The 24,324-nt window shown below is 38.4% G+C and overlaps 1 protein-coding gene across 1 annotated transcript in view; it reads left to right on the forward strand.

Annotated features, from left to right (window-relative positions):
* The window catches only part of OCA2 (OCA2 melanosomal transmembrane protein), a 184,434-nt gene that overhangs the window by 88,133 nt on the left and 71,977 nt on the right, over window positions 1-24,324 (forward strand). The window contains exons 15-17 of the mRNA XM_068425544.1: window positions 8,735-8,882; window positions 10,525-10,582; window positions 12,649-12,757. Coding sequence (XP_068281645.1) covers window positions 8,735-8,882; window positions 10,525-10,582; window positions 12,649-12,757 — 315 coding nt within the window. The remainder of the gene's footprint in view (window positions 1-8,734; window positions 8,883-10,524; window positions 10,583-12,648; window positions 12,758-24,324) is intronic.

Raw genomic sequence — 24,324 nt, forward strand, 5'->3', positions numbered from 1 at the left:
TCAGTGTGATGCAGAAAAAGATGCTAGGATTAGAGAGGTAAGCTGAGAAAGTTTAAAAAAATGTGTATATACTTTCCCAAAAGAATATGTAAGGGGAAATAATAATATATGAGTGTAAGAGGAATTAAACTTGCTGTTTCCCCCTACCCCAAATCTTGACACCAAAGTTTTTACTTCCCTTAAGGGTTAACAATATGTTATTTAGTCCCTGGGAAGTGTGACAATACACTGTGATGTCTCAGCTATGGAGACTGTGGAGATGTGGACCTCAGTGTTTGGGAAGATCGCTATCCCCAGGACAGTGGGTGGCATGTGGTCTAGTGACAAGTATTATTACTGCTATTTTTGCCAAAGAGGAAGAGCTTTCTCTTAGCACAACAACTGATTTGGCATCAGCTCCCTGTTTCTCCTGTGTTGCTCGCTCCAGTTTCTAATTGTTTCAGTGGCTGAGAGACCCACCGTTGAAGCAGGAGCGGTGGTGCCAGGAGAGGAGGGGAGCACGTTATTCCCTCTGGTGTAGCTCACTGTCTGCAGCAGCTGGGAAAATACTGCTATGGTAGTATGATAGTCAGTATGTAAAGCCTACAACAGAAGGAATTTTCTAATTAATCACAGTCACGTGTAAAGTGCTTAATGTGTGAAAAACATGGTGCTGTTTCCCCACAATGTGAAATGTGGCATCCAGATGAGTGAGCAAATCTGTTTCTTTCTTCCATGTGGAGCTTTACAGCTGCTTCTCTAAGAGAAGAAAAGGAAGAGGGGAAAAAAGAGGTACAAAACTGGCAGTGAACAGGTAGAAAATCTAGAAGAGGAAAGCAGTAGGGGAGTGATAACTGAGGGTTGTCAGACATGTGCAACTGATAGGACTGTGCTGGCTGCAGACCCAAGTTGTCCAGGCATTGTTCTTGGACTTAAAGTAAGTGTTGCTCACATCGGGCCTCGTTTTGTGTGAAAATGTCCAAAGGATGACATAGCTTAGGTGAAGGTCAAGAGAGACAATGAGGTAAAACTGAAAAACTCATTTAGCGCTTAAAGTCTGGTGAGCTTCCCCCTCTGTGTCCCACAGTGACTACAAATGTCTGCTATAGTACTCTGTGCTGCACATGATTGACCAAGCACAGGCATCACCAACTGTAATTGCAGCTGAACACAAGGTATAGCTCAGTGCTGTCATTATTATTTTGTCCATGTAAACCCTGTTGCCTGTCGCAGCTCTGAGATGCCTACCTGGGGGAATGCTCCTCAGGGCAGGTGGCTGTGGCTAAAGGGTTAACAGCTTTGCTGTTTTCTCAGGGCATGGGATGTTCCGGTGGCCTCTGCATCCTCTGACAGTGGTGCATGCCCTCACGCCACACCTTGCAGTGTGACGTACAACCTTTTGGTTTAATGCAGGGGAAGGACTACTGTGATGACTTGCAAGACAACCCCAGTGCTGCTTCAGACTCTTTGAATTGAGAAAATCCCACATAAAATAATAATAATGTCCAGGGCCACAAGGACACTGCAGGGGCACAGAGGGGACCCAGGGTAGGGTCTTATGTAGCATCAGTACAGCTACGTGCACTGCTCAGGGTCAGAGAACAGTCTTTAACCCTATTTTAGTTAGTAACGTATTTGTAACCATAGGAACCTTTTCTTGCCAGAATCAGTGAGAGGCACATCAAGTATCTATCTAGATTAAGTACATTGATAAATCTCAATCATGAGGTGCGTCTGTACCTATGCATTAGATACTGCCATTAAAGCACTATTGGTATTTTAAAGTAACGATTGAAAATAGTGGGCTGTTCTCACTTGAAGGTTGGTTCAACTGAGAAAACCAGAAGGCAGATTATGCAGAGAATAATGTCCGAGGAAGGGGATATTTCAAGATATTTTCAAGCATTCAACTCCAAGCTCAATCTGTTTGGCAGTTTTGCAATATGCATTGCACTCCACTTCCTCACCCAAGAGGCTAAATTCATGGGAATATATGGGAAGCATTTTTAAATCTTGAAGAACAATGTGGAACAGGAATTTTTTTTTCTCTTCTGTGAAATCCAGTTCTATATATTAACAATGAATAGTTAACATTTTAACTCTCCTACTGGAGAGTGGATGATAGCATGCTAGACTAAAAGATGCAGCTTTCTTATGAATTATCTTGGGATCTAAGTTCGTATCTTTCAGGTACATGTTGTGTCTTTTATTTTAAAGAATGGTTAGACTTTGAGTCTCAAAGGAACTAGGTAGTCTTATGGTACCTGCAGACTTTGTGTATACTATTTTTTGGATAATATATCAGGATCCACCAGGGTCATGGTTTTGTTTGAAAACATAAAAAAAAAAAAATCTATCTTTAATATTTGCACCTTCAATAGCTCTTCTAATGATCAAGAATGAAAATAAGTGTAGTTATTTGCTTTACATAAATTCAAGATTTTTGTATTTTTAAACATTTTAGATCATTTTATGTTTAAAATCCTGTATATGTCCTTTGTACTGCTTTAGAGTTGATGGAGTATAACCCTTGGAAAAATGAATATGTTGATCTCTTCTCTTGTTTTCAGATGATAAAAATAGTATTCTGACACTGCAGAATAAGGGAACTATGACAATCTCATATTATTTTCTTAGTGCATTGATAACGTGGCCATCACAAGAAGGCAGCTGTAATATTACTTTACCTGTCTTATGCAGAAAGAAAGTATAATACAGTGGCATTTTGAACCAATAGAGCAGCACTTCACAATTTTATTATACACATTTTTCATGGAAGGAATCAGTACAGAAAAATCACTGATGGGAAGTAAAAACTTAGGAAGTGATACCTCCTGTTTCTTTTGCAGCACTTGTCCCCTGGATTTCTGTATGCATACCACACCAGTGGAATGATTGTACAGATATACACTGCTTGGCAAGACCTGGCCTTTTCACTGACAGTGTTTTGGTGAAGCTATGGCAAAACTTTTCACTTTACTCTGATGGCTCTGAAGCTCATAAGATCTTCCTGATATACAGAGCTTAAGAGAACAATTTAGGTTAATTTAACACAAGTTCTATATCCGTTTGCTGCAGAGAGCTTTCACTGTGACAGTGTTTCAAATAAAAGTGTAACCTCGACAGATTTTAAAATTATTCCTGCCAATTTTATTTATCAAAATGAGCTGAACTTATTAGTCATCACTTTTACATTTAAACCTGTTGCTAAAAGATATGGTGAGCCTGAAGTGTGCTTCATTATTTTGCTCTTCATTTTGTCTTATTACAAGCATTAGATGAGGCACTACCTTTTGGATTATGAGAGCTGTCCTCTTGAGGCTGTATCTTTTCATGATTCTTTTTTCCTTAATAGGATTTTGGGAATATCATCTTTAAGGGATTGCTTGCAGCACTTTTTTTTTCTTTTTTTTTTTCCTGGTATTGAAAGGACCTCAGCAGTAGTTATGTTTGGTGCAAAATGTTTTATGATTGGAATGTATCTAGTCACTTTTGAGCAGAGGATAATGAACTGAACAGGGATTTTTTTTAATTGTGAGACTTGTACTTTAATGGAAAGTGTTGGCTGAATTTGTTTTCATTGGTTCATCTAGCAGTCTGAGTTAAAACTTCTTGATAGTGACTAAAATAGAATTATTTTTCTAGATTTCAAACCTGATGAAAATTTTCTGAAACAAACTGCACTGGAATTTTAGGTAAATTAATGCTCAAAATACTTGACACTCTGCTCACCATGACCCTGTGCCATTCTCCGTGTAACAGAACAGAGTATTGTGATAACATTAGGCAAGTGCCAATGAGTGAAAATGAAACCTAAATATATTCAGATTCCTGCTTTTAGAAGATGGGGAACTACAGTAGTGGAAACTAAGGGGCAAAACCACAAGGACTTACATAACTTTCTGGCTCTAAGTCTGACTTAACCAGAGATGAGAACGTAGCCTGTATCAGATGAGATCCCATTCCTTGTTCCAGGGACAAACCAGCTAAAGAATAATGTATGTCTTTATCAGCCATCCTGAAACGTTACGAAAGACCTAACCTTCTTTAATATCTGCCGATTACTCCATCTGAGTGTTATGTGACCATCATAGAGGTATTAAATTGAATTATAAAATGCAGGGATGGGCTTGTAGTCTTCTGCTGAAGTTCCTTGCATTTCGATCAGTGGCTAAAATTACAAGGGAAAACCCTATGTACAGTGAGGAAAAATTCCAGCTGCGTTTTTAAGGAGAAGGATACTTGCAGTTTTGCAGCTTTCTGAATAGCGTAACTCCTGGGGCTGCTGCAGCCTGCCTTAGCTCGCCCAGAAGAAAACTCCTGGGAGGTGACTTAGGTGTGTGGCACCATCTGAGCTTTGCAGTTTTCTGCCCGGGCTCCAGCTGCTTTGCTGCAGGGATGAGGATGTCCTGTAAATCCATGGATGCAATTCCATGCTGGGCATCCGAACTGGCATTAGGTGCCTCGGTGACCAAATGGGGCCCCCCCAGCTGTTGGACTTTGAGTCAAAAAGCTTATATAAATGCTCCGTGTTGCTTTCTGCAGCATTGTGCAGGTTTCTTGCATTCCTTTGCGAGTATTCAGCTGAATAAGGCAAAGTGTGCTTTGTTGTGGTTTTGAAGACCCTGCAACATTTATACCTCCGCTCACCTTTATCCACGATTGATAAACTGGACTATTCAAAGGGCATTCCAGGCATTTTTTTTTCAGAATTAGAGCCTTGTGCTTGTCTCCTAGGAGAGAAGCATAAACTGTTGAGCTGGAATATCCCTCAGGGTGAATTCTTTCTACACTTGGGTTTCACCTTTCTGACTTAGTTTCTGTGCTTTTAAAATGGAGATGAGACTTACGGTCTAATGCTTAGAGGATTAATTGCATAATATCAGAGATTTAAAAAATTACTGAAAGTTATAGATATTACTACTATTAGATTAAGCTATAATTCATGGTACTTAATTTGCTTTTCAGTTAACATTTAAACAGAAGTATTCTGTTCTAAGAAGTTAGCTAAGAAAAATAATTACTTTACTGAAAAAGTTAAGCTACAATAGCATGTGGAGAAAAAACCCCACATTCAGAGGCACATGCTTTGCATGTCGTTAGTCACAGCCCAACAGTGGAAACTTATGTTGCTTGCAAAAAGGTAGCTAATGTATTGAGTGCACTTTCAAGTTAAAAATTGCCATTTTATGATAATTCTTATCACCTCATCAAGGTTGGTCATGCTTTTCTGACTATCTTCATTTAAAAAGTCTAGCTTCTTCAGATTCTGAGACTGGGAATTAATTACACTCAGTTTTTGAGGATGTCTTCTTTGTTATTGGCAGACAGGAGGGAGGGAATGTGTGATTACTCTAAGTGAAAATCAATCTTACTATTAATTGTCAGATTGCAGAAAGAATATGCATTTTAAAATGAAACAATGTTTTCTAAAATGCAGAAAATATTTTCTACAATGTCACAGCTCAGGTCAGTAGCTGAAACTCCATTAAATTTATTGGGTCCAGGACATTGTATCTGTGGTCTCCATGGTAAAATATGATAAATGACAAAACCAAAATAGCTTAGCAGCATAGGATTTACATGTTTGCTGATCCTTTATTTGATCCTAGAGCTAAGCCAAAAATGATTCTTTTCTTGCTGAGAATTGACTTTCTGGGGAAAAAAAAAAGAGAAAGAAAAAGAAAAAAGAAAAAAAAATTGTGAAATAATAATGTTAGGTATATTGCTGTGGTGCCTTGTGGGCTTTATGAAGGTACTATATTCACAAAGATTTTAGTATCATAATGGTCTGAAGTGCCTGACTGAGCTGCAGGTCTCCTGTCTTCTTTTACTCCACATCACTGCATACTAAACTTTGCCTTGCTTATATCACTTCAACTATTGCTATTACAGTTGCAGTTAAATGTTAATATACCTGCTTTAATGATAAGCTGCCATGAAAGGTACATGCCACACACACATACCATTTCAATTATTAGTAATAGACCTAGCAATGGTAGGATAAATGGTTAGGAGGCTGATCCACCATAAAGCCAACCATGCGAAAACCCTGCAGATGATTGGGTTTTGTTGGATGAGTGAGTGGAGTGAGCTTGCCCTGGTGTAACATGACCATTAGATCCCCTCTGAGGAGGGTACAGGTACTTATGGGCATGGGGAAATGGGGTATGAGACCTTCCCATTCAGGGGCAGCCAAATGCTGTGTTTATGCTGCCTTAGCCATAATTTCAAAGAGATTGATAAGACCCTGCAGTTGCATTGAGCCCTTGTCCGTGATGTGTAACATAGTGTGTTGTAAAATATCAGATGTTTCCAGACTCTAGGGGTTGCTGCCTAAATGGGTTTACAGACTTGAAATGGGAGAGGTATAGAAAGGCCCAAAGGTTTTTGGCCGTGTTCAGTGTTCTCACTGACCTGAGGGTCCTGCATTATATTTCCCTCAAAACAAAAACTACTGCTAATACATATGTATCACCTGATGCCATAATGGGCTATTACAATAGGAGTGTGCAAGAAAGAGAAGTAGGAGAAACATTCTGTGGGATGACCTAGTGATATGGGGAGTTGCACAGGAGGGTGTGCAAGAAAACCACATCATTTCTCCATCTGGTCTTGCTCATCATATGGGAAGGACCAACCTCCCAGCTCATGATTTCAGAGCAGTTTCAAGGTGGATGTTATGAGGTGGAAGTTGCCATCTGAAATAGCTTGTTGCCTCACTGATTAGAAACTGGAGCTGAAGCAGGCCCCAAATATGTGGTCACTAGCTTCTTTCAGAAATTACTATTTTCAGTGCTTGCAAAATCAAAGACTTAAAATTCAGTCTTGCCATATTATTAAACAAAAAATGCCACCATTTCTGAGGTTTAAAACAAGGGATTTTTGCATGCTTCCTATCATTCTGTGGTGAGGAGAAGATAGGCTGTGGTCTGAAGCTCTGTCACTTGTTTATATTCTGGAAGAGAATGGAAAATCACTCCTGATAGACTTGTGTGTGTCACAAATGTTGATGAAAAAGTAAATGATGGCCAGGGCAGTATGTCTGCACAAAGTCTTGTGGATCCTTTGATAAGAAGGACATAACTATGTGTTAACATAATTTAGTGTCAGAGTATGTTCCCAGCAAGAATCACCAAATATATTATAAAGGAAAGTGGTAGATTCTGCACTTCTTTGGTACCTGGGGTTCAGGTATGAATCCCTTCTTGGAAGAAAAGCTTTAGCTGAGCACTGGTTGTTTAATAACCTGGGATAGTCCTTGGGCTTTAGATAGTGTGATTTTACATTTTCGGTCTTGCATTGTAAGGCCTCAGCAAAGATTATCGTTTTGATAGCTTGCAAACTGTGTGTTCATCTATACATGTGAACCGTAAAAACGTGAGTCAGCTGCTGTTCAGATCCCTTTTTGCATCAACTATGCAGTCAGGGTATGATGGCTCTGGACATGCTTACTTTTGCTCTTATATGTTTGAGTTCTGTCAAGTCTAATTCCCTCTTATGGTCAATCTTTACATGATTCATTCTGTATTATACATATAAATACTTGGCCACAAAGGAAGGGGGGGATTAAACACATTTAGTAGTGTCTTTCGTACTGAATACCATGAACTGAATACCATTGCAGCAGTGAGTGTTAATATCACTCAAAATACATCAAAACGTGTTTAAATATTTCTTATTTTATTATATAATGTTAAATAAATAATGCATATAGGTTGTACACATGGTGCAGAGACTTCCACATCTATTTCTTAGGATAAGAACAATTTGCTGATTGAACAAGGATCTTAACATAAAAAGCCTTGAATTCTTGACACATTGTCTTCAATGAAATGAAATTTGAGAGAAAGATAAAAGAAGGATGAGGAAACATCTTATTGGTTCATAAGGAAGCATTTGTGCAGACACTTTCTGAATGAATATTGGGCTTTTATTTCTTTAGTGATTTCCTGGAAAATCCAAAGCTTTTTTTTTGGCATGCCCAGCCTAAGGTCCTTCCTAAACAGGAACATATGCTTTTCAGTCATGCTCAAAGGCCTTGACAATACTGGAAAAAAATCAAAAAGCTTTGAAAATCCTGACAAGATTTTGGAGACTGATTTCAAGTGTTAATCAGTCTGACTGAACTTACAGAGGATCAGATATCATTCAGGTCTGCACACAGGTGGTGGTAGCTGTGTTTATGGATATTTCCAGTGCCTAAGAATTAAGTCTTCTTAGGAAACCTTTAAAATGTTATTAAATGATATTCCGTAAGGCAGTGCTAAATTTCAGTTTAGCCTTACATTGATAAAATTTCTTGTATGATCATAGAGTGAATGGAAACCTGTTGTCCATTCTGAATACAGTGAAGGAGCATTTAGCATAATTCCTAACTACAAAGTGACTAGTATCTTGTTAGCAGTATAATAATGTATATTAGCAGTTTATTTTCTGATGAAAAATGAAGGTGATATTATTTTAGCACTAAAGCTTGTGGAAGGCATTTGCAAACATTTGAAAACAATACTTTTTTTTGGAAAAGGGCTTTTGAGATTAATTTATTTAAAATGTTGAAAAGTTTCTATTAATTTTTCATTCCCTTCAGCTCTGCAAAATGAATGGTCAAAGCAGCTTCCTAAGTGGAAAATTGTTGGGAAACCATCCCAAACATTTTAACAGCTTTGAGTTCAGGGCATGTTACAAATATTTTGTGCGTCTATGATTTCATATGCATTCTACCTTTAAGATAAGCAATTTTGCTTCTTTTTAGAGCTGAAACATGAGATCTATGTTTGGAGACTGACTGCACAGCGCATTAACCCGGCCAGCAGAGAGGAGACTGCTGTGAAATGTCTCTTGATGCAGAAGGTGCTGACTCTGGAGATGCTCCTGAGGAAGAAGCTGAGGACGTTTCATAGGTGAGTGGGGACCAGCATGTCCCACCTCCCTGCTCCAACCCTTGGCTGGGACAAATTGCAGGCACAGGCAGTTTTTTGGACTGTCAGGGAGCTCCTGCTCATCTCAGTCTACAGCCAGGAATGATAGCGTGGCTTTGCTAACGTCATGGGTAATATTTCTGTTTGCTTCAACCAGCCAAGGGCTCACCTCTGGTAATTTTAGGCAGAGCTGAAAGTAAAGGCTTTCAGGGATCTTCATGGGGATGAGACCTATATTCTTAGCTGTCTCTTGATCAGATGGGTGTTGGGGCAGATATGAAAAGCCAGCATCAGTAAAACACAAAGTATTTTAGGACAAAACCGATGTGTAAGGCCTGGAAAATATATGTCAATATGACCCAAATTTCAAGGCCTAGAAATTTCAGGTAGTTTTTGGTTTAAAAAGATCACAAATACATCATTAGACTTTTCCTTGCAATAGTGGCTTTAGCACAGCAAAATGCTATAATTTCTTTTTTTACTGAAAAAGTCAAGTGTTCTTCAGTGAACTGTTGAGTTTGAAAAATACATCACCAGTGAATTGCTGCATTTTAAAATTATTTCATAATCAAATCTTCAGTTTGAACCTGAGTGCAGGCATAATTAATCATTTATGTATAGAAAAGAAGTAGCTTTTGTAAACTAGGACTAACAAAAATACTGACCTTATTTTGTTTATGTTCCAACAAAAACAGCTGTTATGCTATGGAATGTGATGACTGAGAATAGCGGTGACAGAAATTCTGAAAATGAATTGACTAAACTAAAGTGAAACGGAAATAAATAATTTTCATTAATAAACATGTTAAATAGGCAGTATGAGCAAAGATATGTAAATATGATTTCTTAAACTATTCCAGTAATAAGATTCCTTTTGTTTACACAGTTTGCTGATGTTGTGCACTTTGAATGGAGTGACAGTATTACTACTTAAAGAAAAAAAGACTGTTAAAATCACCTCCTTTTTAAAAGATTATAACAGATTGTTAGACTTTATGACACTCTAAGGAAGACACTTCTGAACTATATATAAAAATTGTATATTTAATCTTGAAAATCAAGATTCCTCCAGCACAGTACATTTACAGCAATGTAAAAATTCATTAGCATTAGCAACAGAGCTCCTGAACTGCAAACCCCAAGGCTTTTTGCTGGAGGGCTGACCATGCTGATAACACAATGAAGTTATCTGGATCTTAAAAACTTCATTATAAAATGATGTAAAATGTATGTGTTCTGACTCATTGATGTTAGCACACAACCCTCATTTTATTTCAGAAGGGCACACATCAACGCCTGAAACTACTAAGGGAACTATACATTGCGTATAGCCGGATCCTATACTGAGGTCCATACTCTGGAGGCTAGCTCCTTCCAAGCCTGTGGGACTCTTCATGAACCAAAGGGTTTGTGTATTAGTGGAAAGTGTTACAAAAGTGGAGCCTTAAGTGAATGCCCATGGGAATTTTACTGCTGGCTGTAAGAAGGCCACAACTCCTTTGTGGTATGAGTTACTCTGTACCGGGGAAAGGGTGATCTGTGTGTGATGAGAGGGATTTATTCCAACACTCTTGGCAGAGCTCTAATTTCACTCTGGAAAAAAGCAGGTGTCATTTTCTTTCAGGCAAATTTCACAAGAAGATAAAAACTGGGAAACAAATATTCAGGAACTCCAGAAAAAAGTAAGTAGATGGCAGTTTTTCTCAGTATCCATCTAAGTGGACCTATGCTTTTATATAAAGAGAGCGTTTTGAATCCAAGGTAAATTTAATAACTCATGATAGCAGAAAAGCTGGCAGGCAGGTTGGCTGGCTTCTCAGTGGGATGGGGTTACTGAACCACGTTGTGAGGTTTTGTTAGGTTTTAAACTTTTGTTCCTTAGAAAAATATTGCTTAAAGTATCAATAAATGATTCATCAGTGTTTTCTTAAATTTTTAATCCATACTCAGAAAGACTCAGAAGGTGTGAATAGGTTGTTTATAACCATGATGCATGACGATAGAGTACACTCCTGATGATGTACCGAATACTGACTCTAATTTGCTACACTGTCTGTGACATGCCTGTTTTATTATTCAAGTAGAGATAAACCAATTGGATAAATCCTGTTCTCTTTCCTGTGCACACATTAACACCGCCTAAGTCTTTATGCTGAAGCTGGGTCTGATGAGATGTAAACTCTGTGGTGGGATTAATTTCACCTAAATCTAATTGTCTAAATGTCACATCCCCTTCACCTCACTGGCATCACTAATGAATCCAGGCCTGTGTCTGGGAGCTTGAGTCTTTGACTGGGACATCACTGTCCTATGTCACACTGAAAGAGAACAAAACCAATAGGATTTCTTATTAGGTTTTATACCTTTTTCAAGGCATTGCATAAAAGACAACCATTCTAAAGAACAGATACTTACTTGTGCTTTAGTAGAGCTTTAAACTATTTGAAAGAGACTGGAAAAAAGAGGGAGTGAGGCTGGGAGAAGGTGATTCCCTGGGTTGGTAGCAAAAATGAGACTAGAATCACACAGAATCACAGAATCACAGAATCAACCAGGTTGGAAGAGACCTCAGGGATCATCGAGTCCAACCGTTACCCTTACACCACCCTGTCAACTAGACCATGGCACTAAGTGCCATGTCCAGTCTTTTCTTAAACACATCCAGAGATGGTGACTCCACCACCTCCCTGGGCAGCCCATTCCAATGTCTAATAACCCTTTCTGTAAAGAAATTCTTCCTGATGTCCAACCTGAACCTCCCCTGGCGAAGCTTGAGGCTGTGCCCTCTTGTCCTATCGCTAGTTGCCCGGGAGAAGAGGCCAGCTCCCACTTCACTACAGCCTCCCTTCAGATAGTTGTATACTGCAATAAGGTCACCTCGGAGCTTCCTCTTCTCCAGGCTAAACAACCCCAGCTCCCTCAGCCATTCCTCATAGGTCAGACCCTCCAGACCCTTCACCAGCTTGGTCGCCCTCCTCTGGACTCGCTCCAACACCTCAACATCTTTCTTGAAGTGCGGGGCCCAGAACTGAACACAGTACTCAAGATGCGGCCTCACCAGTGCCAAGTACAGAGGGACGATCACTTCCCTAGACCGGCTAACTACGCTATTCCTAATAGAGGCCAGGATGCCATTGGCCTTCTTGGCCACCTGGGCACACTGCTGGTTCATGTTTAGCCGCAGCAAAGCAGAGTCATGATGGAAAGTGCTGAGTCTGAGGGTGAGAGCATGAGGACCTCCACATAGGGATGCAGGAGCTGGGCATGGGGGTGTAGAAGCTGCATAGGGATTATGGGATTGGCATGTCTGTGACCGTTGTACAGGAGGCATGAAAGATCTGACCTCTAGGCTAGTTTATAGGTTTTCAAAGCAGACATGCAACAAAGGGTGATTTTGGCCAGGGTCATGAAACCATAGAGTGCCTGGAGTGCCCTCTGTAGTAGGAATCGCATTTCAACCCTACTTTTCCTACTGAAATGAAGTTGTAATGGGGGTAGCCAAACACAGCTGAATGTATGCAGCAGGTGCTAGCTACTTGTATCTCTTAGATCACACTGGGCCACATATTCATGGTTTTTTATAGGTATGCATGAAATGCTTCAATGTGAATATTTGTCTTTTATGCTGAGGAGGAGTATAAAACACAGGAACAGAAGTCTGCATTTCACACGTGCTTCTGAGAAGTTTATGCATAATAGATAGCTCCTTCTTTAATACAGTTATTAATCTTTTTCTTCCTGTTTACAGCACAGAATAACAGACAAAATTCTTCTCATCAAATGTCTGACTGTGCTGGGATGCGTTATTCTTATGTTTTTTCTCAACTCATTTGTTCCAGGCATCGACTTAGATCTTGGTAAGTTTCATAGTTTTGTTCTAAGTTAAAAAAAACACCTCCTATCCTGAAAAAAACAGTTATATTTTTCTGAGTCTGAATCTTTTCAGAAAGCCCTTTCCCATATGTCTCTGGCCTCACAATTCCACCAGGTTAATCAGAACAACAGTTTCTCAGAACAGGTTTTCAAAATGCAGTCATGTCCCAGTCAGCCCAGGAGGAATAACAAAGTGCTCATGACTTCATTTTTCTGACTTCCCAATACTAACAAGCTGGCTAAACATTACAGAATGAGCAAATTTGACCTTGGCATCATTGCACTGCAGGTTTGAGTGAATGACCAAGATGCAAGGAGATCAGAAAATAATCACTCCATGGAGGAATGAAGAAGTAGTCTGGCATTATTAAGTATAGATAACTCCTTGTATAACTTCCAGTCTTCATTACTTTATCACTCGAATAAATCCTTTCCCAAAATAAAATCAGGAAGACACTGTATATGTGTGAAACTGAAGTAGCTGTATGTATACTTTCTATGTATATACCTGCAGATTTTTATATAGATAGTTGTATATCTGTATGAGGACAGGCTCTGCATATCCCAAAACCAGAACCAAATTAAAGCTCACATTTAACTGAAGGACAGTCATAAAACCTACTTGTGCATTGCCCTACAAAAAGTTAAAAATATTTTTTTGGCTGCTGCGTACTTGAAAGTTATGGAATTTCAGATTTATGTTTCTCTCATGCGATCTGAATTCCCTCACTGTGTGCATCCATTCCAGTGGCTGAAAGATGCAACAGCCTTGAAGAGGAATAACTCATAATCAATAAATCATTAATTGAATCATCATATACACAGATACCACATTGAAATCCACTTTTGTTATACACAATATAGAGCTAGTTATAGCTGTACAACGGTGATCAAGTTGTAAACAAAACCTTCTGTATCTGCTGCTGACAATTCTGGTGTATTGACCATCTCAGAAAGGTACCAGTAGCAGAAGGCTGTTCTCCCTGCTGGGACCTAGGGAAACACCAGTGTTGTGTATTGCCGGCACCAGTGAGAGGATATGGGCTACTGTGTCTGGAGCAATGTGTTTTAATAGGTACAGCTTTGCTACTAAATGCATTTGTTCCAGGGACTGATTCCCAGTCCTCAGGCCTTAGAGGTGCAGGATGGCTTGTGTCCACACTGCTCAGACCTTGTCCCTTCAGAGCAGACTGGCTGTATCACCACAGCACAGCAACTGGCCCTGTGTTTTCTCTTGACATGGTATGCATGTGTTAATTAATTTTTAGGTTAGCAGTGAGGGCAGTTTTGTAACCTAGGAGAGCTGTGTTTTAAGATTATGAGGCTGAGGGCATATGTTATTTTATCTGGTACACATGATGGAGTTTGAGTACATAAAGCCACCCAGGACAGTGTTGGAGCAACTGTACAGAGCAGAGAGACCCAAACCTGATGCAGACTCATCCATGCTGCTGTTTGAGTGTGATCTCTGAAATGAATTGCCTCCAGAACTGCACCTTGGTTTATTTTTATCTCAGATGAAACAAGTTGGGTCACTGCGAAAGACTCTGGGAGCAAAGCAACACTTGCACAAGGGGGACTCTGGAGGACTAGGACCTTGCTGTGGACTTGGGCTAAGCAGTTACCTAACAGTGTCGATACACCCAGCAAGACCTTGTTGGCATATAATGGAAGTCCTGGTACCCGAGAGCAGGATAAGGTTAGGAAAGGGGACATGTCAGCCAGGCTTTCTTCACCATTTCAGACAGCGCCACAGCTGTAGTGGCATCTTCCCTGTTCCAGAGTATTTGCCGTGGAAAAGGGCGATTTCAGCCAATAAATATTATTGGTTGTTAAGAAGTAAAAAGGTACATTGGCATATTATAACCGCAAAAGTGCTATATTACTAAGATGTAGAAAGATGCAGAAACTGAAGACACTTGAAGGCATTTGAAGTCACCATGGCTAAGAACATAAGGAACAAGTCCACATCAGCAATTTAAGAAATCAATTTTCATCTTTACTTTTCTGTATCAGATAATTTGGCACCGAACCACGTAGGATTTCTTGAATTAAACCGAACATCTAAAAGTGTTTTTGAAAAGCCACAGGCAGTCAGTAAAGACCACATAACTCTGATTGCATATGCTCCTGGTAAGATAGTCTTTTAAAACTGTGAAGTAGTTGGACTGAATACTAGAAGAAAATTAATAACTGCTGATTACTTTTTGTCCTACTTTATGTCAATAAAATAAATGAAAAAAGAAATGGCATGGTTGGCAGTGCACGTTTCTATTATTCACTAGCTGATCTTCAACAGCAACCCAGAAAGTAAATATGGGCTGTATGTGTTCTGCATAATTTCTCCCTGGTCTGTATTCATGGCAAACCTGTCAGATTAATGAATAAATGTTATCAAAGCATATGCATAATTTCTATTAACAATTAATGGAATCTGCAAACTTATACTGAGATCTCATTGGTGAGTCTTGAATTCCACTATCTCGATGACAGCTGTCACTTATTTATCACTAGTGAAGTAGTGCTGCTGTGAGCCTCTATGGATTTTAGTCCTCCAATGCATGGAAATGAATTTCTTAAAACACAGTACATCTTGTGCTCTGATGGTTTGGGTAAATTTGTTCAATATGTTTTTCTTGTAAAAATGAAAGTAGATTGTAGTTCAGTGTTTAATTTTCTACCAGAATAATGTTTTATGCAGAGGCTGAAGTGTTAGAAATCTAATAACTTTTAATTGCATTTGGTAGAGTGAATTAGAAAGATTATAGAATTCTTTATCAGTCCCCAGCCTTGACACAATTTTTCCATTATGAACTTGGAATCATTATTATAATTTGAGGGAACTGACATTTTAATTTAAATAATAAAATTTGCATACTTAGCTGCCTTTTAAAATGCAGAACACTTTCCTATTCAGTTTTCTTGTACCTGTTAAAGAATTTATCTAGTCTAATTCTATGAAATATCTATGTTAATGAAAGATTAGTACTGAGACTTAAAATAAACAGATATGGCAAACTTTAAGACTTCTGCAGTGCTTTCACTTGGCCCCATGGGATTTTACTTTATTGATAACGCATCTGAGAAAAGAAGGCAAAAGATGAAAGTAAAGCCCCTTTGAGGATTGTACCTGGCTCCTATTTTGACTTTAATATTTAGGCAAGCATGTCTAGAGCTTTAAACTATAATGAGATCCCCCAAAAGAGACAAAAGGTTTTAAAAGTAAAATAAAGCTAGATTCTGTCAATTTTTAAACTAGATACATATATATACATTTTTAATAGAGGATGCTCAGAGTGACTGGGCCAGAAATGAGTTGCTGAGCTGCTGTGAATTCTGTGCAGTTCCTTCTAGTATCCATGAAGAGGGACCGATGACCTCTATGGTCTGCTTTTGTCTGCTCCTCTCAGTGGTCTCTGCATGCAATGCAGGCACCCCAATCCTTGCCGACCCCCTCGCTCTTGCTCCCTTCCATCTCTAGACACCTCTTTCCCAGGGCCAGGCTAAGTAGTTTCTGAGGCAGGGGAAGGTTCTCCCCTCCTTTTAGAGGGTTGCAACAGACTCTGCTGCTCTCATCAAGAAACAAGGTGCAAAATCAAGAGTAAACAAAAGAGGTATTGCCTGTTTCAGAGGAGCGATACTCTCTTTATTTTGGCTGCAGACTGCTGGCAGCTGGGAAGGTATGCCAGGAGAAATACAACTGTATGTTTGCCTTATTTGTATATTAATTCCCATCATTGTCACTACTTGGAGACAGGAATTTTGCATAGGTGGACCTTTGGTTTTACCATCTATGGCTGTTCTTATGTTCCTTTGATGATTTAATTATTTATGCAAGGGGACAGGGAGAGATTTTTGGATTCACTGAATTCTTCCATAATTTAGGGCTGTTATTTGCTCCTGCTCCAGCAGAAGACGGAGTTTCAAATCATAAACCTTGAGGCAGCTATCTTGCCTTTTTTTGCTTCTGCAGAGGGGTTATGTCTTCACACTATTGCCTAATCCCTTTCTGGTTCTTTTGGTGCTGTGGATGTCTATGATCCTTCAGACATCAACATTTAAGCTAATTACCTTCAGCTGCCCTTAAAATAATATCTGGAGGAGGTCGATCATCAGTGCAGGTAATCAACAGCTGTGATTCATCTGACCTACTTTAAAGGTCTAATTCATGAAATGATTTGCCTTACCCTATGTCACTTCACTCTTTATATGCCAGAGGACGTCTTCTCAAGCTATACCAAGTTTTAGTCATAGATACTTAAAAGCAAAAACCACAACAGCTAGATGGACATTTGGATGATAATGGATTATTTGGGGATTTCACTTCTAACCAAAGCAGTGTTAGCAAAAAACACCAAACTTATGAACTTCTAAAAAATTTATGGTTTTATTCTTTTAACTAAATAACATGATCACTATGACCTTTCTGGGTAGTGGGACAAGTTCTATAAATCAACATTCCATGCCGCTCCTGTTAGGCAAACATCCTAGGTCTAAATTTTCCCTGTTGTCCTTTCTCTAAAGCTAAAATTCCTCAATATTTACAGCCAAAGCTTATCTTGTTTGGTAAGAGCTCATTTATGTAGTTAAATCTAGTTTCTCTTGGAAAACTCTCTCGTCTTCTATATTCACTGTGGTTTAACTTCTGACTGTGGGCTTGGTCAGCAAGTTCTGCTGCAGATACTTTTGAGGATCTGAAACTCTCTTTTTGCAATTTATCTTAACTAGTTGTATCTTGCATCATTGAAACATTTTAAAATTACGACTGAAATAGTGGAAAAGTAGAGAAATAACTGTTTTCATTTAATTTAAACTGACTTCTGTTTGTTTGGTAGGCCATGTTGCGCAGAGCTCCTTTTTATTTTATTGCCAGTGCATTAAAGGAGAAATGTGTTCAGTTGCTGTAGATACAAAAGGCTTCTGTTGTATTGCCACTCCTTTGGATACCAGTTGTCGTACTTTCTGACTCATTTCCATAATTTACTGAAAATTTGTTGAAATTCACAAGAGAAATTAAATGCCTTAATTGGAACATGGGCTTCAGCAGAACAAAAAATCCCAAATTATATCTGCAGAGAATGTTATGCAAACTATAGCAAAAATTTTGTCTTAACCTGCAGAGAGGAGAGACACCTCAAATTCAGGAAAGTGGACTGGATCTGAAGTTTCTCCCGTATAATTTCTCTTGATTTTCATCCTGCTTTTGTTGAAGTGGATGTGCATGATTTACAGCTTACACTGTAACTCACTGCAGCAATGATTCCTTCCTAACAACTTTGAGACAGATCACCAGGGTCAGTATGTGTAACAGCTTGTGCAGGAGTTAGCTGTGACCCATAACAGAAACCTTAGATATCTTCAACTAAATTATTTAATGTTATAAGCTAAAAAAGAACTAATATTGCACAATTGAAATAAATCTAGGCTGAGTGGTTTTGTTCTGAATGTACAGCCTAGGAAGCTGCCTAAGAACAACTTCAATAAGCTTTTTTCCCCAGCTTTTATCTGGGCCCTGGGACAGAGTGTAGGTATGTATGTGCATTTGAATTTTTGCTAAGAAGCTTCTTCAGAATGGTGAAAATGTTTTTAAACTTGAACTACTTCCCCACAACTCTGTGAGAAAGGATCCTACCTTAAGTGCGCAGCAGAACTTCTCTGGTCCAAAAGATTTATAAATAGTCATGAAGAAGGAGCACAAGGCTGAGAAAGGTGTGGACAGATCCCATTAGCCTGAAAGAGGTGTCAACGTCGAAGCATCCATAAGGCTCTTATTTTTGCACTTTGAATTGTTGTTCTGGAACTTTTTTCTCATCTGCTCTGTGGAGTTCTAGAAATCTATCACTGTTCAGAAACAATAAAATGATATGTGCAGAAACAAACAAATTTGGCTCTCAAAACTTAAGTGTTTGTACCCATAGAGAGGGAGAAAAAGAGAAAGTATAATATTTTGGAAATGTATGTTTTCGAGCAAATTTAAGCAACAGTTAAAATGAAAGGTTCATTATAGTGCTACTCAGTGTTACTGAGGAGTTATTTTACAAAATGTTTGGGAAAAAACGATCAATTTAATAAACTGGTGTATAATTACTTAGTGCTTAAGAAAAAAGAAAATCCTGGTGAGACAGACAGCTATTAAACTATAAAAACTGGTGAATGACATAGACTTAAGGAAGCATAGGCTTAATACCAAGTCACGTTGTTAAGTTTAGCACATCTTATATTTTACATCTTATATCATTTTATCCTCAGTGCAAAAAGTGCACATTTGCTCTTTAATTTGTCACTGAATCTAATAGTTATCTCCAGATTATCTAAGGTCTGTGATATTAATCAGTTTTATCCGGGGAGAGCTTGTAGGTATTGACTTCTAAGTATCTGCTCAAATGATACTGAATTATCAACTGTATTTAAAGCTGCCACAATAAATATTTATTTCCTTGTCTTTTTTTCCCCTGTATATTGTTTTTTCCTTTGTGAAGCTTTCCAACATGGTTTGATAAATTAAGGAACCAGATGCAAAGCCTGGGAGGCAAGATTTATGGACCTTTTCTATACAGCTAAATATGACAGCTTGAATAATCTGTGATTGTCTGGAAACTCCTTCACACATTTCAGTAAAGTAGATGGTTTTGCTCCCCAAACCGTTTAGATTAGGGATGCCTCCTCTGTATATGGCAGTAGGCTCCTGCTTTCAAATTATCAGTGGTGATGTTATACTTGTTATATTGTGGGCAAAAAGGGGAACATTCCTTATACTCAGAACTAAGAATTTATTGTTAGTCTAATTAAAAGTTGTATCTGTGTAAGCAAAAAACAACAAACAGTTATTATTAGTCCTCTTATGATAAAAGTAACACTTACAGTCCAAACTATCTAATTAATACAAAACAAAGCTCATTAACAATATACAGTTAAAACTGTTGTAGAAAAAAAAACAGAAAAAAACCGCAAAATCCAAAATACTCCCACTATCTACAACTTGCATACTGATGTTAGGGTCACCCTTTAATGCTCTGCAAGGTGCTGAGGTTCATAGGTTTAGGCTGGGAGGACTCACAACAAAGTGTTGATATCTTCAAGTCTTTGCTGGGATGAGCGTGATAGGGGTGTCTTCCTCCTCCTTACCAGGAGATGAATAGTGTTGATGTTGACGGTTTCTTCCTCACTGTGCTTGGGTCCCCCGAGCCCATTTTTATACAGTTTCTAAAGCTTTTTCAAATTTAGTCTTCAGCTCTGTGTTATATCCAATTTTATCATATGTAGTGTGTCATTTATATGTTACATACTTGTTTCTTGTTCTAAAATGGGTTTTGACCATCTCCTAAGTTTGCTCTATCATCTATAACTAACCACTGTTTAGTTGCTGCTAATCCTGAGGCCTTTGGTATCATCCTATGCATCCCTTTCCAGCTGCAATTGCTCATCCTGTGCACTCTAGTCTGCGGCAACTTCTTTCTTCTCTTACTGTTTTCCATTAACACTCTACCTACATGAAGTTGTGACACTGCTTTCCATGACTAAAGTGGTTTCATTAGTTCCTGACCTGATCATGGTTAACAGAGCAACAAATTGTAGCATCTGACAAGAGTGTCCAGCCTAATGTAGTAAGATATAGTAAAATTAGAGCCGTGTTTTTAGCTACTCCTCTTTGAAAGTTCTCAACCCTTTCTGGAGACACTTCCAGGTCACAGAATCACAGAATGGTGAGGGTTGGAAGGTCCTTGCAGTAATGCTTGCAGGGGCTGATCTGCAGCCCTTTTCCCCACATGGTATCAGCTACAACTGTCAGTGGAGTTTGCCATATTTTTCCTCATTTAATGCTCTTCGCCTCCCTGCTCTTGCTTCATTTGTCTACTATTTTATCTGTTCTGGCATGCAATGATGTTGGTTTAAGTTGTGTAGTTCTTTCACGTTGAGGTCAAGAAGACCACTGCATGTGACAGACCTGCTGGCCTTTAGGTACATAGAATGGAGACCTGATTGCACTGTGAAGATACGAATTGTTCTTTTAAAATGAGAATGGACATAACGATATTTAAGAGGCTTAGAGCATCTTTGATTCATAGTGATGTTGAAAAAATTCCTTGTACAGTGTAGATGAATATGAGTTAAAAATAAATATGACAATTATTTTGTAATAGTGAGAATGTTGGAATGGAGCTAAATTGATCCAGTCAGCATTGTCTCGGACTCAGAAAGTCTGGTCCAGTTCTTAGATATTTCTCCTCCGCAGCATATCACTTTATTCCTGAAAATAAGAGAAATGTACTTTCCATGATCCTTGCAGTCTTAATTTCTTTCAGGATAGTTTTCAAAAGAATTCTGCCCTTGAAATTGCACAGTCATCTTTACAAACATGTAATTAAGCATGGAAAATATCCTCTGTCCTTGCAGCTGCCCTTGCAGCTGCCCATACACTTGACGAGAAAAAACAAGAACAAGTAACAGTTGTATCTGCTAGTGCAGCTTTTGCGCTTTATTGCTTACTTCTAGAAAAGTTGACCTTTCCTCTATCTTGATATTTGCATCTTCTCAAATTACTTTTGGTTCGCAATAGGTCAATAAGGCTATGGAAATAAAGTGTGCTTGTTTGCAGTGACCTTTACCGAGGTAACTGTGTAAATTTTTTAGGCTTATGGATTTGTGAAATATACACAGCTATATATCTGTCAACACATCTTCCCTGTAGATGCAGTGCCTAGTTATAGCAACCTCTAACCAGGGTTTCTTTCTTACAGTGTTCTCTCTTGAATACCATCCTTTCTCATCTATGAATTTGTGTTTGGAGAATTAAGTTAGGGTTGACATTGCAATACAATGGTGAATGTGATTTCTGCATTCGGACCTCATGGTACTACAGCAATCCAACAAAGTCCATCCCATTCTTTCCTAATGCACATGCGCTGATCTGTGATTACAGAGCAACTGGTCCTCTGCCTCATTGTTTTATGCTACACTTCTGGTTTTTAACTTTGAAATTACCTTCTATTAGTATAGGTTTCTATTTCTTTTGCCTTGCATGGGATTATAGTTTCCACGACCTTTTTTCGTGTCCTTTCAATCCTTTTGTGTTGTACCAAACATTTCTTGTTGTGGTGCAAGCTGTCCTGGACTGTCACCATCACAATTCTGTCCCCAGGGAGTAGCCTTAAACTGTGGTGCTAGAAATAGCACTGAACAACTGAAAATCATTTCTGTGAAGTTAAGCCTACAAAAAGAGACTGCTCAAAAAGACCAGCAAGAGGGAAATTTTATAAAAAATATTAAACATAAACCAGTGCTTATCAGTTGACAGCAAGTACTTTAAAGATTCAGCATGATTTCACAATGTATATTTTTTCAGGGATGCCTGAAAAAATAAAACAAAAAATTACAGAAACCTAAATACAGGACATTTTAATTCACATTTAGAACTACTGGTGAAACATATTCCATCAGCAGAGGAGGCACTACTGGAAATATGTCTTTGATTTAACTTTTTCACCCAAATATTTCTATATGCATATATAAGAATACAGTTGAGTATATGCTTTTCATAACATTACAACTACACCACAGTGTATGAAGGACTGGCATACATCCTCAGGCTAAATTTGTGGGGTTTTGGAGTTAATCAGACTTCCGATTAAGAGGTTGGAACACAGTGATGGGCTTTACTTCCTCATATATTCAATAACATGCTGTGTAAAAATTATTCAAAGATAAGTGCCAAATATGTTTTAGCTGGTAAGTTTGTTATGGACATTGTGGGCTAAAAGGGTTTCTGCAGTTCACAAAAAGTTCCTGTGGCCATTTTGACAAATAGAGGATAGTTAAGATCACAGAAAAAGAATATCATACTTTGCTCAGTGAAAAATGTCTAAAAAATCAGTGTGTCCATCCGACTATTTGCAGATAGGAGTATTATATTTTCATCTGGCAGAAGCTGGTCTAGCTCATTTTTAGAAAACTCTACTTATTTTTCTAAACTGCTATAAATATATGACCCTGAATACTGTGTAGCCTGAATCTTCCTCACTGCTATTACACCTCCTCCTCACTCCTTCTTGTCCTACCCACTAGTGCCACCACAGAGAGATTGCTCTCTGCCCTTTGGAGCAGCCTGGTACAAACCCGAAGAGTTGCCAGGACCCATTTAATCTGCTTATCTTTGAGATAAATATCCTAGATTCTTTAAATTTTTCCTCAAAAGTCAACTTTTCAGACTGTTGATTGTACTTACTTCTCTGCCTTGGATTTCCTAATGAGCACACATCTTTCTTAAAGTATATATTCCCAGGGTTTACCATGGATGAAGAGAGCAGAGGTTGCTTCACAGGATTTACCATTTTTTGTCCTGGTTCTGCATTTCAGTGGGCTGTTAGGTTCAGTTGTGACCAACTGTATTTCTTGAGTCTTTTCTGCAGGACCATGGGGTGTCCAGTTGCTTCCCATCCTGGATTTGTGCAGTTTTAACTCTTCCTACCTAAATGTAGTACCCTGCCGCCAGTATTTCTTGAGCAGCACACTGTTTTGCCAGGCTGGCATTGAGATTGTTCAATGTTATTCTGGCTTTGGTTTACGGTGAAAATGCCTCCAGTGCCATTTCAGTTTCCACAAAAGTGAATTTTAAGTGTACCCTCAGTATTCATAAAGACATTATTTCAAATTCTGCGTACATAAAGTGAACATACAGTGTCTACATGTTCACATTGTTAGGAGGAAGCTTATTATGCTTTTCAGCTGGTAGTATGTCAGACAAAATTACTTTTACCAAGGAATACAAATTCTTAATGAACATTTGAAAGGCCTAAAGATTACAGAGTAATTTTTTTTCCTTTTCTTTCTCTTTCACCTACATTCATCCCACATATTCTAGACTTCTACATGATTCTATTAGATTGTTTTCTATTTTCAAGTTCTTCTGCTTGATTATTTCAAAATAATGTTTTTTTCTGAGTAGGATTGCAATTGTATTCTCATCATGAGCTATTTATTATTCCAAAGGTGATTTTCCTTACTGGGTAAAGTGTATGAGAAAAGCAAAGCACTCAAGTTATTTCTACCATACTTTTTTTTCTAGTCCGAGGCATTAGACATGGGAATCTTTTCTGTGAAGAACGCATTATAAATTTGCAAGGTGCATTTTATAACAAAATTTCATTTTATTTTTCCTAAAATAAATAGAAGTTGTCACTGTCTTCAACAGGTACCATATCAGTGCAGAAATGGAATTTAGATTCAGTTTCTCTCCATATTATATTTCCAGAACATCAATTGTTGTGAAACAGAGGCACTAAAAGGCAGTATAGGAAATGGTCTGTGGAACTATAAATGGGCTTTGCTTTCACTATAGCAATAAGAAGTTATTTTTAAAAATTATTTCTATTTCTCTTCCTCCTGGCTATCTTTTGTGGCCCAGTAAGCTAGAAAATAAATGAACAGAGAAGCCAGTCTTTAATGTATCCTAGTACTTTCAATTCTTCAAAAAGGAAGAAATAGCTTCAAATTGAATCCAGGGCAAATGCAAAGCTACCCAAATATATAAAACACTGATATAGTACGTTCGTTG

Source organism: Nyctibius grandis, chromosome 2 (assembly GCF_013368605.1).
Source record: "Nyctibius grandis isolate bNycGra1 chromosome 2, bNycGra1.pri, whole genome shotgun sequence".
In the NCBI taxonomy this organism is placed as follows: Eukaryota; Metazoa; Chordata; class Aves; order Nyctibiiformes; family Nyctibiidae; genus Nyctibius; species Nyctibius grandis.